Below are 15,953 nucleotides of genomic sequence, written 5' to 3'. Positions count from 1 at the left end.
TCTACCTGTTCAGGAAGTCCTCTGCTTTGTCCTGTACATTAAAACCACATTTAAAGCAGATGAAGGGAGTTATTAACTACAGTGAAGCTGAGCTGTTTCGCATGTGTAATCCCTACTCTGTTCAGATTGCATGAATTCTCTTTTGAAAAAGGTTAGATGAATTATCATTTACAGTATATATCAAGGAGGCAAGGAAACCTCATCTCAGTCAAATTGCCCCTTGTTTTTCATTGAATTTTGAGTGTGGGTTGTGAGAGGACACACTAGCAAGAAAGCCCATGGAAGGTGCACTTCCATAGCTATACGGCTTAGACAATAAATGTAAATATTTAGGGTCAGCCTGTGGTTTCAGGAGAGATTTGAGATTTCTGAATTGAGTCCTCGAAGAGTTGCGTGGAAGGGCGTTTACCACAGGCTGACAAAGGCTGCAAGCCGGGCAGGAGAAAAATTAAGTGTAGATTACTCAGCACGGATTAATAACACAATAAAGGCTTGATTCTCATCATTCAGGTCTCATGTCCTCAGAGAGACCTTCTCTCATTTCCCAAACTAATTCAGCAACCCTGCTTCCTAAACTGGTCACTCTCTATTGCTCCACCAATTGTGTGTAATGCTCTTAAAGTTTAGTCCACTTATTTTTACAGTGAACATTTTTTATATTTAAAATTAGCAAGCTGGAATCAGTTTAGATGATCCCAATTTTATTGGCAACATCCAAAGCATCATAGGCGAGAGCCAGTTGAAAATATGCCTTCTTCCCTCCATCAGGTCTTATCAGGGTGTTGACCTGGGCCACGTCAATGTCATGGAGCCTCTCCAAAGCCTGTCTGATGTGGTGCTTGTTGGCCTCGGCATCCACAATGAACACAATTGTACTGGTGTCTTCTATCTTCTTCGTGGCTGACTTGGGAGTCAGAGGGAACTGGGTGATGGCATAGCAGTCAAGCTTGTTTCTCCTGCAGGCATTCTTTAGAGGGTAGTCAGGCTACCTTCCAAGCCTCAGTGTCCTGGGCCATTGGAAGGTGGGTGATGTCAATTAATTTCTTTCTTCTTCTTTTTTTTCTTCTTCTTCTTCTTCTTCTTCTTCTTCTTCTCCTTCTCCTTCTTCTCCTTCTCCTCCTCCTCTTCCTCTTCCTTCTTCTTCTTTGTGGCCATGGATGCCTTTCAGCACCACTTTCTTTGCCATCAAAGCCTTTGCTTTGGCTTAGGCTTGAGGAGGAGCAGGGATTTCCTTCTTCGTTTTTGGCATCATCTTTGTGAAAATGGTCCATTATTTTAATGCTTCTACCCACTTAAAATCATGGAAGAAAGAATGAATGGGATTTATATCAAGAGATGGTATTTGAAATCCACCTAGGTGTGTGGCACTTTCTCTGTATAGATTGTAAAAGATGCCACATACTAAAATTCTTCAAATATTTTAGGAGCACCTACAATATGTATGTTCATGGGTAGACAGGTGAGGGTAGAAATAAAGATGAAAAAGGTAGAGTCTCTGTCTGTTAAGGCACAGCAAAGATGGTGTTCTCTCCCAACCTGGTGGACACATCCTAGAATCTCTTTGCTCTTGGTATATTCTCTCTTTCATTTGCTCCAACTTTTAGAACTATATCCTTCCTGTTAGGGGGTCTCTGCTCCTTCCAGTTGCCACGGTCTGTTACCACTGCACCTGCCTCAGTGCTACTCTTCTCTCCAGTTTCCCTCTTTCCTGCCTTATGTTGATTCTCCTTGGCTTTTCACACAAGAAGATTGTCTCTTTCTCTCCTTCTCTCTTTCTCTCCCTCCCTTCCTCTCTTTTTCCTTCCTTTCTTTCAAATACATGGAGCAACCTTTTCTTCTGCATGAGCGATTACTTTGTCAGACTCTGGTTCTTCTCAACTTTACTTGTTTGTTTGTTCATGGGAAGAACCCGGGATGGGTTTCAGAAAACCTGGATTCTGGTTCTGGCTTTGTTTCACCAGCCTGCAACCTTGGGCAAGTCACAGAGAGTCATTTTAATCTATGAAATACAGACAATCCATTTATGTTTCTTCTGTTTCTAACATTTCTAAATGCCAAAATAGCCTCAAAATGTTATGAAATTTAATGAATAAATAAACGTCTGTTGACAAAACATTTGCAAGGGGAAAGAGCCACATAAACACATCCATTCCTTGAATTCTGTCTTTTAGCAAAAAAAATTCCTACTCACCTCTGTTCATATGTGTGCACATCTACAAAAACATTTCCCAGAGTGGACAGAAAACATGGAGAAGCTACTCACTGACAGATATCCTCATTCTGAGAGAAACATTTTAAAGGCTAAAAATCTAGGATTTAGAGTACTATCAGTACTCAAGGTAAATTCAGTATGTTTACTATAATGAAAAAAGAAACTTTTGCCACTTTTTATTTTGAAATAAGTTCAAAATAAAGAAAAATAGCAAGAATGGTACAAAAAACTCTCATGTGCTCCTTACCAAATTCCCCAGTTGCTAACATTTTATCACATTTGCTTTCATTCTCTTTTTCTCTATATATTATTTTTAGTAATAACATTTTACTGAAGTAACTATTTAAAAAAACTAAAAATGAAGAAAACAAAGTATAATACATGTGTTTGAAATTTAAACTTTTGACATAAAATAAAATGTATAATTTGAAATCTATTTCTTCCTGTATTTTCCATTCAAAACTGGTATCAATGATTCTGCTGATTTTTATGTTCATGTTAATGGCGAGCCACAGGGAATGTTGTGTATGATGAACTCGAGGTGACATAGGTCATTAATTCAGAATCTGACAAGTAACCTAATGAGAAAGTAGTCCAGGGAATTCCTAATAAAATATACACGTTTTATTTCATATATACATATCATATATGTGTATATTATATATATATATGTATATGTCTATAATACACATATATTATATATATCTCATATACACACACACACACATATATAACATGAACTTTAGAAGAAGGAATTTTAAGTGGTGCTTTCCAGAGCATTCTCTTTTTCAGAAAAAGAGTTACACAAGGCGTGTTAGGAAGAAAAGTCTTTTTGTGTATGACACCTATTTTTGAAAGCTCTTTAAAAGTCATAAAGAATTTTACAAATTTTTATTCTATTGACTTAAAGTATATTGACTTAAGATAAGGAGGTATTTCAGTTGGGAATTCAGAAATGTAAGTTTCTGTATATCTCTTTCTCCTTATACTATTTCTCCTTTACAGTCAAGCTTAAATCTTTGCCAACTTTTTTTACTTCAGTTTATCAACAGCATGCATTAACCTCACATACAGAAACTTACAGCAATCATATGGATCCATGCGCCTAGTTACATATCTCATTGAAAAGAATCTTTTGTCATAATTAACAGGGTATTTAAAATGTTATCAAATTATCAAAAAGTACCACAAATCCCCACATCACATTAGAGGTGCTGACCCAGCTTCATCAGTGGAAGAGAACCAGACTAAGCAGCGCAGTGTTGAGCCAGGGGTGACGTAGACGAGGAACCCAAGGGGCGGCGTGCAAGAGCCCAGGGAGAGGATGACACATGCACAGCCAGGAGCTGCTGTGGGGCCTCTCCACATGTACTTTACCATTTGGATGTCGGGTCCCATACTCTCCTAGTAGGTGAGAAGCTTAAGGAACATCTGTATGTGATCTCAAACAGTAACCCAAGTCTTGGCTGAGCATTTAAAAAGGAGTTTGTGTTGTATCAAGGGTTTCTGAAATGTATGGCTATTTTAAAGCTTAAAGAAAATCCCTATAAAATGGCCTTCACCACCATAGCACACATATGACTTGTTTAATAAGGAAGAAAGTTGGATATAAAATAAAAATTCACATTTTGAAAGCAAAACAATTTAAACACATTTATAAGAGGTTCATTTTGAATCATCCACACATTTTTTTATTCAATGACTGATTTTTATTTCATGATGTTGAACTTAAAAAAGTTGAAAATGTAGATATTATATAATCGAATAAACTTTTATTCTTTGTAATTATCACAAATTATGTTTTAGAGCCCACATTCAAAAATCTTAAATGCTTTAATCTTTAGGATGTGAACAGCTGGAGACGAAAGTGCTACACATCATTTTCAGCCAGAAAAGCCAGAGCCATAATTGCAGTTATTGCTTCATTCTGTGCTGTAAATAGTTTCCTGTCTATAGAATGACTTCTGACTCTTAATTCTAAACCCACGGGTACATATATAAGTGATATACATAACAGCCTATCCTCATACAGAAACAAATGTTAATAGCTCACTTTAAAAATGAGCTTTAGTTCAGTTAATACGCAGAAAAAGGAGCAACACTAATGGATGAGAAAGCTTATCCTAGGTATAAACAGGCATGTAAGGAAGTAGAGTGAATCTTCGGGATTCCAGAACAATGTTTTGTAGTATCATAATGGCCCTGAAGAACAAAAGTATTTGTTCCAATTCTAATCATGCCCATGGGTGAGTAATTAATGGTTGATGTGCATTGTCCTTGATTTGAAACATAAACTTGTAGGGAACAAGGTTCATTGTTTTGATATGTTTGTCCTATAATGATTATACCATAGTGCAAAATTTAAAACAAAGGACAAAACCCATCACTACAGCACTAACAAGACTCTACCTTGAAGTGAATTTCAAGATTTCTATCACACTTGTTTACTCTGAGCTCTCTTGAAAACCTGAAAATAAATGCCCCTACCCCCACCACCCTAGCCAATCTTGGTTACATAATTATTGTGGAGATTCTTGTGAGGGCACTTCAGAAAGATGCCACTCAAATTGGAAATGGGATAACTTGTTTGATGCCCTTTGACCTGCTAATGAAAACTTTTTGAAAAATATGGAAGTAAATAGTGTGCATCAAAATAACTCTACACAAATGTAAAAGGAAATATGAACATTCTGTGAAATGAATAAAATTGAGAGAAAAATCATGTACCTTCCAGTTGCAACTCATTTAGAAGAGTTTGAGTCTGGGATTTTAAAAGGTTACCATTATACTCCCCATTGTCTATTTGCAGGGGTGGGGACCTGGATTATCATCTAATGTTCAAACTATTGTTTTCAGGTACAATCATCCCTTTAAACTTTATTAAAGTCAATATATATAAAATGGTTCTTCTGGTGCCAGGAAAGTATGGGAGCTTCAGATATTATGAAATATTGAACTCCAGGAAATTTTCAGGAGCTATATAGTATACATGTTAGAAATACAATGCTACCATAGACCAGCTGCCTTAGATATTGTAAATATCTAGATAATAATAAGAAAAAAAGGATAGAAGTCTCGATGTTCGTGGTTGGGTGTTGAGATTCCAAGACACACAATTTATACCCACAGAAAAGAAGGTTATGAGGAGAAAGGAGGCACAGCTGCCAGCAAGTTAAAAGTGGGGTTCCTGGACTTAAGCACACGTTCAAAAGTAATTCGAATGGTTAGTTGGAGGCGACCATTCCAAGAACCATGAAACTATCCACCCAGCAAGCTGTGGATTAGGTCACTGTCATAAACTTTTTCAGTGAACATGTTTTCCTGTAGTCTATTGATTATTGTTTTAAAGGTAAGTAAAAGGAAATGATATGCAAAATACCTTTGTAACCAAATTTGCTGGAGTGTCCCAGTGTAATTTACATGTAACTGAACTTAGGATAAATGAAGGAAATGCTTTCAGCAAATCTGCCTTTATGTCCCAATGTTGTAGGACTGCCAATAAAGATAGTATTTGTTGTTTTAAGCAGGACCAGAGTTGTCTCATCTGTGAAGAAGCTGCCTGACATAGGCTGCGTTTTGCTCAGACTGGCCAGATCCTCTGTACGTGCATGAAATTGAGAACAGTACGTCTTACTGATGAGCAACAATGGCTTTCTTACACAGAGGAGCTCTGAGTTAGGTCAAACCTGTGAATATATTCTACCAAAACAAGTGCAACCATGACTTTAAATAATGACTTGGCTTACCAGCTCTTTGTCATTTATAGAAATTAGTGTGAGTGTGCTCTCTTTCTCTGTGACAGCCAATACATACAACTACAGTTAGTATTTCTCAGTTACATATTTTGCCTTTCCAGGAAGTGATAGTGAAAGAAAACAACGACAACAATGACATGTACACCCACATGTTAAAGTCAACAGAGTCACTGACTGCTCCTGTATCCACCAGATCACATATTCATCACACGCTCAGCTGCCAATACCTGCTCCTTAAGATCATGAAGCAGGGGTTCTTGGGTATTTACCCTAAGAAGTCACTGGAAAGAATTGGGAATGGCCTTAATTCCTCAGAGTGTTTTGTATCCTAGTTAAAATTTTAATTTGTTGAGGACAATTTTGAGTTGTTTTGTCTTGAAAACCTCTCAAGGATATATATTTTACAGGGTCTTATATAATAGTTTCATTTGTAGCAAGCCCAAAGACAAAAAAATGAGGAGCATAGAACATGGATAGAATTCAAGACTGTCAATCAACATAAATTGTAAATTGTAACATTACATAAAAAGTAAAAGGCAAGTAATAATGGAAAGATCTGTACATTGGTTTAAAGGCTAATTCCAATAAACTGGGTTCTAATCTCACCCCCCCCAAAGAGAAGAATAACAGAGGTCTACCAATACAAGCTGTTAATAATCAGATGGGAAATACACAGAGAGAAACCTTGCCCCATAAAGCAGGTAATTCTAATAGATTCCCCACCAAAATGTCCAAACCAAAATTTTTTTCATTTGTTTCAGTCTCTGGTTAGAATGAATTCTGTGAACACTGTGAGGCATTAAAGCAAGATGAAGTTAATTAAATAAATATTTATTGAGCAACTGTTATGTGATAGGGTCAAGGACAGAACTCTGGGGGAGCTAGCATTTAGGTCAGTAATTCTCAATGTTGGTTGCACACTGGATATATGCACTCTGGTAACCTTAAAAATACTGTGCCTGGGTCTCATCCCAAGGGATCTGATTTAATTGATCTGGGAGAGGGTCTGGGCACTGGAATTTTACAAAGATCCTCAAGTGAATCTAATATGCAGCCAGGGTTGAGGACCATTGGTTCATGGGATAGTGCAGAAGGAGTAAAGGAAGAAACCATCCAAGAAGAAGAGAAACAGAAAGGTGGTGTTGAGAATGTCAAACAAAGGAGGGGCTTCCCAGAAATAGGAATCTGTCAACAGGGCTGAAAATTACAGGAAGACGAATGATATGGTGAGTAAAATGTTTCTATACTAATGACTGATTAGATCAGGAAGGGCCATTCCAATGGAGTGGGAGAGGTCAGAACCAGATGCTGTAGGCTCAGTGTACCAGGTGGGGAAGAAAGCAATACAATACCTTGAATATTGAATATGCTTTCAAAGAGCTTGGCTGTGAAGGGACAAGAGAGGGCCTGGAGATGAGAGCTGGGCAAATACAGATTAAAATCTTAAACTTATGTCCATTTTTTCTGACATTAAGAAATGTCAAGATCTAAACACTTCTTTTGTGACTGCTGTTTTCAAAATGCAATTTCAAAGTTAAATCTCAATAAACCTAAATATTCTGAATCAAAAAATGTCCATGTATCTCTAATGTATTTCACATTTAAACAAAAACTTCAGTTGTAATCTATAAACACAAGACAATTAATATTATTTAAAAGGGACAAATGACATAATGAATATAACTTTTAGGATTGATAAAATATTTAAAATAGTCTTCATACTACATTTTTGCCGAATGCAATTCAAGCAAATCTGTTTTTTTTTCTCCAAGGAAGAACATTTTTGAAGCTGACTCATAAATTACACATCATACCCTGATGGCAGTACCGTTTCATGGAATTTGCATCAAACCCATTATCTTGTGTTCTGTTGCTTAGTTACTGGAATTCTGAAGTTTAATGCATTTTAGATGGATATTTAAATTTCAAACAGCATTTCAGCAATGCAGTCTACAGAAAGAGAAACAGTTGGATCACACATCTACTTAAATTTTCAAAGGAAACTTCCTTGTGCAAGGGTGCAGGCTTGCTAAGTTTTGGAGAAAGGTGCATTGATTTTCAATGCAAGACATTCAAGACACACTAAGTTCATACTAGATTTTTGGCTTGTGTTTGTTTTTACAATGGGTATGGAAGGGGGGGAATCTTCTTTGTCTTTATTAAATGTTTAAGGCTTTAAATCTGTGATTCAGGTTCTGCTTCAATGCACATAACATACATGCATGCATCTTTGTAGTACATCAACTTACCTGTTCCCACGCAAACACATGTTGATTGAAATAATACTGAATTTGTTCATTTGCAATGTTAATGCAAAGCTGCTCAAAGGAATTTTTTTTGAAATTTTCAAAGCCAAATATATCCAGAATGCCGATGCTCAGTTCGTCACTATTCCCACTGGAAAATTAGAGAGAGATTATTTTGAGTTCTTATTTACTTTCTTAAGAGGTAATGTGAGGCAAGTTATCTCAGAGTGCGTTTTGTGATTTAGCTAAAAACTACTACCAGCACATACACTTAAAGTGAAAATTTTTCTCTCCAGAGAACTTAAAAGACAAATTAGGTAGCATCGATTTTAACATGAAAATGGTCAATATTTTCCTTGTACTGCAGAAGCCACTCCTACACTATCTTATATCCTTAAGCAAAAGAAACTTTTTTCCTGTGGGTTTATGAGCACAAGATTGCAGACCTGAGTGAGTCATGGTTCACGGGGAAAGCCGGGCTAGCTCTCAGAACACAGCAAAAATACGTTCAATAGAAACCATACCAACCCCTACCCCGCCCCCCCAACAAATTCTGTGAAAGAGCAACAATGAAAACATCTTGCTAAAAATATTTCAATTATTTTAAAGAATTGGTATGTGTTGTGGGGTTATTCATTTATAATTTTTAAAATACAGAACAAATGATAACCCAAAGAAAGTTGTAAATATGAGACAGGATGGTAGGAAGCTAGGAAAATTCCTTGGTAAGTGGAACAGGAAAACGGAGACAAGATAGCTGAACAAACTGACCGAGCAATTTTCGGCCAGATATCAGAAAGGTCACCCCCCCTGGGGGTAACATCTGAGCCTCAGTTGTATTTCAGCTCCAGGCCCAGAAAAGCTGCGAAACCAGGTGGGCGACAACAATGCCAGGACCAGCTGCAATGACTAATGATCCCTTGCCCTGGCACTGACCACCGACTGCCCTAAAAGGACACACCTGGAAAACTGATGAATATTCTGCTGAAACCCTCCTCCCCTGAGGCCTCCCCTAAGGTTCCCGCCTGCAAGAAAGAGATAAAAGCCTCAAGACAAAGGACCCACAGATTGTGTCTCCCTCAGGGGAGCAAGCAGCCTGAGTCATTCATTCCCTTACCTCTCCTCCCGCACTTCTTTGCCTACAGGCACGAGTCTCCTGAAGTCTAAGGCAATGGGCAGCTGGCAGCTCGTCCCAGGCTGATCCCCTGAACCTGTCCCTAAAGCCCCATTTTCTCTGACTTCCCAGTGAGCGAAAGCAGCCCATCCTAGGCTCTTCTGTTGCTAATATGCTGAGCCCTTCGTTGTTTCACTGTCCCAGCTTTCGTAAAAGTACCCTCAGAGTCACCTGCACTGGTGCTGTGAAATCTTTCCAACACAAAGTCAAAACTAAGAGGACCCACTCAGTGCCAGGCCCCAGATGGGTAACAAATGTATGTGGGTTTATTTTACGATGAAATGTTTTAAAATACAATTAAATACTATTTTGTAATTACAAATTACTAATGCATTTTTTTCCTGCTCCTCTGTAATGGCTACTTCTGCTCACCAAAGGTTAGTAGATACTTGGTCAAAAGTCTGCTCCTCCCCCAAGAAATATATATAGTCTCAAATAATTTTCATGTGAATTTAAAAAGGAAAGCACAAACACTTCTCTTTATGCTCATCATTAAGTAGTCCAGGTTTCTCTCAGCGCTGTGTGAGGCAGTGAGTTGGAAGTGACAGCCAGCAACCGCATGCTGTGAACGGGAAGATGTTCCCTATATTGGGAGAAACTGACTGAATTTAGAAGGCAGGGTTACAGAACATTCTGAATACGTGAAAAGACTGACAAAAGGAAAGCTATCAAATATTTCTGAAAGTTCTTATTTGGAAGAGTGAGTGTAATTTTATGTGATTATGGGATGCAAATGTCTAGTTAAAATTTATGCTGGTTTTAGTGTAAATGATTATTCTTTTGTCATCTCTGTTCTGCAGGATTTCACTGAGCTAAATGTCTAACATGTATATTAACATTAATATGTTAGATCCAGTCAGATAGCATACAGTTTAGCATGGAAGTAAAGAAGCAGTTTAGTTCAGGGTTTCTTGCTTTTTAAATTAAAGTATAGTTGCCACATAATATATTATTGATTTCAGGTGTACAACATAGTGATGTGACATTTATAAACCTTACAATGTGATCACCGCGATGTCTGGTCATCATCTGTCCCCATACAAAGTTACTGTGATATTATTTATATCCCCTGTGGCTTATTTATTTTTTAACTGGGTGTTTGTTCTTCTTGTTCCCCTTTACCTTTTCTCCCTTTCCCAAGCCCCCTCACATCTGGCAACCATCAGTTTGTTCCCTGTATCTATAAATCTGTTTCTGTTTTGTGTTTTTCAGGTTTTTTTTTTTTAATTTCAGAGATTCTTAAACTGAGATTTGTGAATGGCTGGCTGTAAGGGGGTCTGGAGTCACAGCTCTGTGCAGTACTTTGGTGGATGTATTAAGTATACCCAGTTTTGATTTTGGAGTGAAGGAAACAATTTTCAAGAGGTTTTTAAAAGGCTCCAAGAACCCCACCAACAATTAAGACCACTGCCTTGTCGTTCAACAGCCTTACTTAATAGGTGAGCAGGAAGAGATGCAGAGAAATACAGTAACATGTTCAAGGTCACACAAGAAGTTGGTGGCAAAGCCTGGCATAAAACACATGCTCTCCAAAAACCTTGACAGATTGAACTGAACCATTTCAATGGTTTTGTTTTAGTGTTATAAATTTTTTATTAAAATTTTAAAAATCTAAGGTTTGGATAGTTTTCATTAATGTATGAGAAGGAAAGCAACCATGTGGCAGATAGGCTACAGGGGGATTTTCAACAGATCACCTGCTTAGAAGTCATACCCTTCTGGCTACTATTCACTGCCAAACATGCAGATCATAACTAACAAAATGAGGTCAAATCTCTGAAAATCTAGCTTACAGTCTGTGGAATATACAAATAATGAAAAATTCTTTAGGTTTTCCATTTTTACCTGAGAGCCTGGCACCATATAGATGGCAGCACATGAACATACAAACTATTTGGCCATTAACTCATAATGGCTAAATTGGGTTGTGATTAGCAGATCCAATCATAAAAGGTACGGTTTAACAGGAAGGTAAAGAAGCAATTTGGAGGATAATTTTCACCGGATCATATTATGGTGTGATGTGTATTTTAGTGGAAATACAACAATAAATTGCATGCTTGAAATGTACATAAAATGGTCTCTTAATGTTTAATAAGCAAGTGTGAATGAGGTGATCTTAAGACAGGCATCTACTTTTTTCACTTCCAAATTTCTAGAGATTGTATAAATTATGGTAAAACAGAACTTTAGTGTAAGTGAAAGGACATACATCCTTCTATCTGTGCACAACCCCTGGCCCACGGACAGTACACAGTGAATGGTGGCTACGATTACCTCTACTTCTCAGATGAGGCACTAGGCAGGGAGCAGCCAATGACCACAGGGCATTGTTTACATCCTGGATCTACCATCAGCTAGTAATTTAGAGCATTTCTGAACCGAATTTCATTGGCTGTCATAATACCTACCTTTCCAAGATTACAGTGAGAGTTAAAATACAAAAAAGAAGTTTTCTTTGCCCTCAAGATTTAATTCAAAACTGAAAACAAAAACAAAGAACCTCTGAATTGACATTTTATACAAGTACAAAATGGTACACACTTCACAGTACACTGTCCACTTAAAAGCCATAATTTGATAGTAAGATGTCACATTTAAAATTCGCTTTCTATTGTGTTTATTCATGTTACTGGTACAATGAAGTGGTGCAACTAGGAAATAAAGCAGATCTACTGAAAAACTTTGATAAATTAAGTGTTACCAGTTAGAAACATCTTCAAAAGGAATCCAATATAAATTAAAAATTACAAAATAGATTCACAGCACCTGACATTTGGGAAAAAATGTTTCCATAAAATTTTTTACCTTGGTGATGTGTCATGCTTCAACAAGCTGTTAATGCGATTGACTATCCAGCTGAAGAGACGGCCATATAAAGTTTTAGCCACAGCATCTCTGACATCAGTGGCTTTTTCTACGGTGTTGGGTCGTATAATGGTTTCTCCTCTCATGACCACACAGTGGGAGGTGAGAGCTTCCTGTAGCTCATCTGCCTGAATGCAAAGCAAAGAAGCAGCTGAAAAAATAAACAGATGTGTTGTTAGAAGAAATTATGGCAATGAAGAGACTTCCCAGAGAAAGAAAGTATGTCTTATTGTCTTCAAATAACATGAAATAAATATGCAAAGATTTTATAATGTAAAAATAAGTTCAATAGTAGCCCTTGCTTTTTCTTGATCAGTTTCCTCTATTTATCCCGGCTGGTCACATGTAGGCCACTATAACATACAGCACAGCCCAAACTAAACTGGACAATAGAGTGAAATGTTTGCATATGAGTAGTTGTTTATTGAAAAGAAGATACCAAATGTAATTTTACTGAATTATGTTAAATAATTTAAAAACAATGAATAGATGGTATAATTTGGATACCACTATTCTATAAAAAATTTTCAAAATGTAGCAATTAGTTGAAAGTTTATCCAGACTTCAGGGATATACCCAAACAAATGTATTTCATGTACCTCCTGCATTATACAACCCAAAGAACATACACCTCCCCTGACATTCACACACCTTCTACTACACTACCTTTCAGTTACATATTTCCATTACTAAATTTTGTTAAAACTTGATGCCTGAAAAATCATTCATTATCACTGGAGTTTTAAAATTAATAATACTTGGGGGGGTGATATATTAGGGGAGATTGGAAGGATTGAGCAAGAAAAAAGACAACGAACTCATACACAAGGACAACAGTGTGGTGAGGGCTGTGGAGGGGGAGGCGGGGGGAGGAGGTGGAATAAGGTAGAGGGGGAATAAATGGTAATGGAAAAATAAAATAAAGTAAAATAAAATAATTAATAATATCTAACCCAGTGAACAAAACTCATTAAAAAAATAAATATCTTTAACTCAAACCATTATTCAACAGATAGGCTAAGTTTTCAAATCAATTGTTCTTTTAAAATATTTTAAAGATAAAGAATTTACTTCTAGCATTTGGAACAAGGTATTCCTTAGCTATGTAGTAAAGGAATATTTGGGCCTTATTTAAACAAAATATACTTTTCACATTTTAGAAATAATATAGGCTCATAGCATAAATCTCACTTTCTATTCTACAAGTTAACATTCTACATTTCTTTCCTGCTAAGTAGGTATTTTATTGCCATTATTCTGCACATACATTTTATCTTAATGTAGTATCAAGTATTCCCATTTTGTTGAGTACTGCTTATAATTATCATTTAAGATGTAGCTTAATATTCTGACATACCATAATATATCAATATATTTTTTTAATTGTTGGATGCTTAGAATGCTTCCATGTGCTCATAATTGTGAAGAATGCTGGGATAAATATTTTGGGCATGAGTTTATGTCCTTGTTTTGTGTTATTTTCTTAGCATAGATTTCCTAAATTTGGCAATTGTTTCAAAGTATATAAACCTTTGATAGATACTATCTAGGTGCTCTTCAAAATCTCTGAACCAATTACACTTCCGTCAGCCAAATAAAAAGTGATAATTTCAACACAATTTAATGGACACCAGAGATTGTTATTTTTAAAAATGGCCAATTTGATAAGGAAAAAAATGCCTCTTTCAATTTGTTTTTAATTGATTCCTAGTGAAGCTGAATACTCTGTTGTTTTATTAGTAGTTTGTAATTTATTAGTACTTTGTGGTTTATTAGTAGTTTGTGGTTTATTAGTGGTATTTTGGGGAAATCCCTTTTTTCACTGATATGTTCATCTTTTCCCAATATGAGAGCTCCTTACAGCTTAAAGAGAATGTTTTGATATATAGTGCAAATATTTTCCCTAGGTTTTAATTTCATTGCAATTTCACTCCAGAAGTTTCTGGTTGCCAAAGCCTCAGTCCCTGGTTTTTACAGCCAGAAGTTATGGCAACTTACCTTATTGGCATTGGAACCCTGTACTGGGTGGGGGCTGGTGTGGGGTTGGGACTTCTCATTCCAATATATCCTTCCCAAATTTTATCTGTTACATATGGGTGTGGGACCAGCCCATTCTTGCTCTCAGCTCCTCCTACGAGTCTGTCATTTCCTCTTTAATTCCATAGTTGTAGGGCTTCTATTTAGCTTTTTATAGTGATTCTAAATGATGGTTGTTCTGTAATTTAGTTGTAATTTTGATGTGGTTGTACAAGGAGGCAAGTAGTGTTTACCCACGCTGTCATCTTGACTGAAATTTTCTCTCTCCACTAGTATTTAAATCTCTAGCCCCACAACATCCCAGAAGCCTCTGGCACTCAGGCCCTGTGCCAAAGTGGTGCTGCTCCTGCTTGGGGCCTGAAATGCTCAGTCTTTTTCTGAACAGTGTCTTCCATTGATTTGTATGTCTATTTATATCCCATATTATTCATTCATTTGACATATATTCATTGAGTATTTACTACATGCCAGGCATTGTACTGGTAAGTATAATACTTTGTAAAACAAAGTTCTAGTCCTGATGGTCTTCATCCTGGATAAATAGGAGGCTCATGAGAAATTTAACTTGGAAGATAGAGGGAGGAGTAGAGGGAGGGGGAGGAGAAATGAGAAGGGGAAAGGTGGGGAAAAGGAGAGGGAAAATCCGGGGACAGGGAGAGGAAGAGGGAGACTGAGAAAGCCTACTGATAGATGCATTAAATTGTTTCTGGATAAATTGTGGAGAATGGGCTGAAAAAATCAAGCATTGATGTAGAATGAACAAATGGGAGATCACTAAGTGAGAGATGATATTGTCTTGGATGACAATGGCAATGAGAGAGATAAAGAGAAGGTGTCAGACTTGATAAATATTTATGGAATAGAATGGATAGGCCTGGTGTGCAAATGAAACAATGCACCTGTAAAATCAACAGGAGACATGGTGTTGGTTTAAAGATAATTGCTTGTAACTTATAAATAATTTTAATGAAAATTAGTAAAATTTCTATTTTCCCTGAGTGGCTATTCCAGAAAGTGCTTTAGTTAATTTTAACTATATTCATATTAATTTTAACCTGTGATGACCTGTCTCCTGCTACATAGAAATAGGTTCTCAATCATCAAAATAATTTTTAGTTTGATTGTTTCTAAGTATATTCATATCTATTGTACAATATACCACTATTGTAACTCATTATATTGGTTGGTGATAATTCTAATATGATCAGTTGAGAGGACTTTAATCCTCTCATTGGAGTTATCTGGTTATTATACTTCTGATAACCTAATGTCTTATGTGCCAATTAAGTTTTTTATATATGAAATATCAGAACAGGTTTCTAGGTACATGCCAACCTCAGACATTTGTTCAAGCTGATTCTTGAGACACAGGGGGATGGAGATGATCAGGATCTAGGGAAAGGTCCAGCCCACAATAGTTGGGCATTTAGTCCTCTGAAATTACCTTACAACATCTCATTCTGTTCATCCCTAAGTATAAACCAAGAAAAAAATATAAATAAAAATTTATATCATGATTCAAAAATTAATATCATGTAATCAAAATAAAAAAGCTATGCCACTGGAATATATCAGTGGGGAGCCTTAAGTTATTGGAGTTAAAACATCAAACTGCAAGTAAGTAAAAAATTGATTTGCAGCAAATACCATGATGTACTTTT

General features: G+C 36.6%; 1 protein-coding gene across 1 annotated transcript in view; it reads right to left on the bottom strand.

Moving 5' to 3' along the window:
• MYO3A (myosin IIIA) overlaps positions 1–15,953 on the bottom strand; it is a 211,290-nt gene that overhangs the window by 71,739 nt on the left and 123,598 nt on the right. Inside the window, exons 19-20 of the mRNA XM_024575935.3 lie at positions 12,196–12,406; positions 8,217–8,364 (exon numbers count right to left, since the gene is read on the bottom strand). Coding sequence (XP_024431703.2) covers positions 8,217–8,364; positions 12,196–12,406 — 359 coding nt within the window. The remainder of the gene's footprint in view (positions 1–8,216; positions 8,365–12,195; positions 12,407–15,953) is intronic.

This window comes from Desmodus rotundus, chromosome 4 (assembly GCF_022682495.2).
Source record: "Desmodus rotundus isolate HL8 chromosome 4, HLdesRot8A.1, whole genome shotgun sequence".
Classification (NCBI taxonomy): Eukaryota; Metazoa; Chordata; class Mammalia; order Chiroptera; family Phyllostomidae; genus Desmodus; species Desmodus rotundus.
This window is presented reverse-complemented; position numbering and strand designations above follow the sequence as displayed.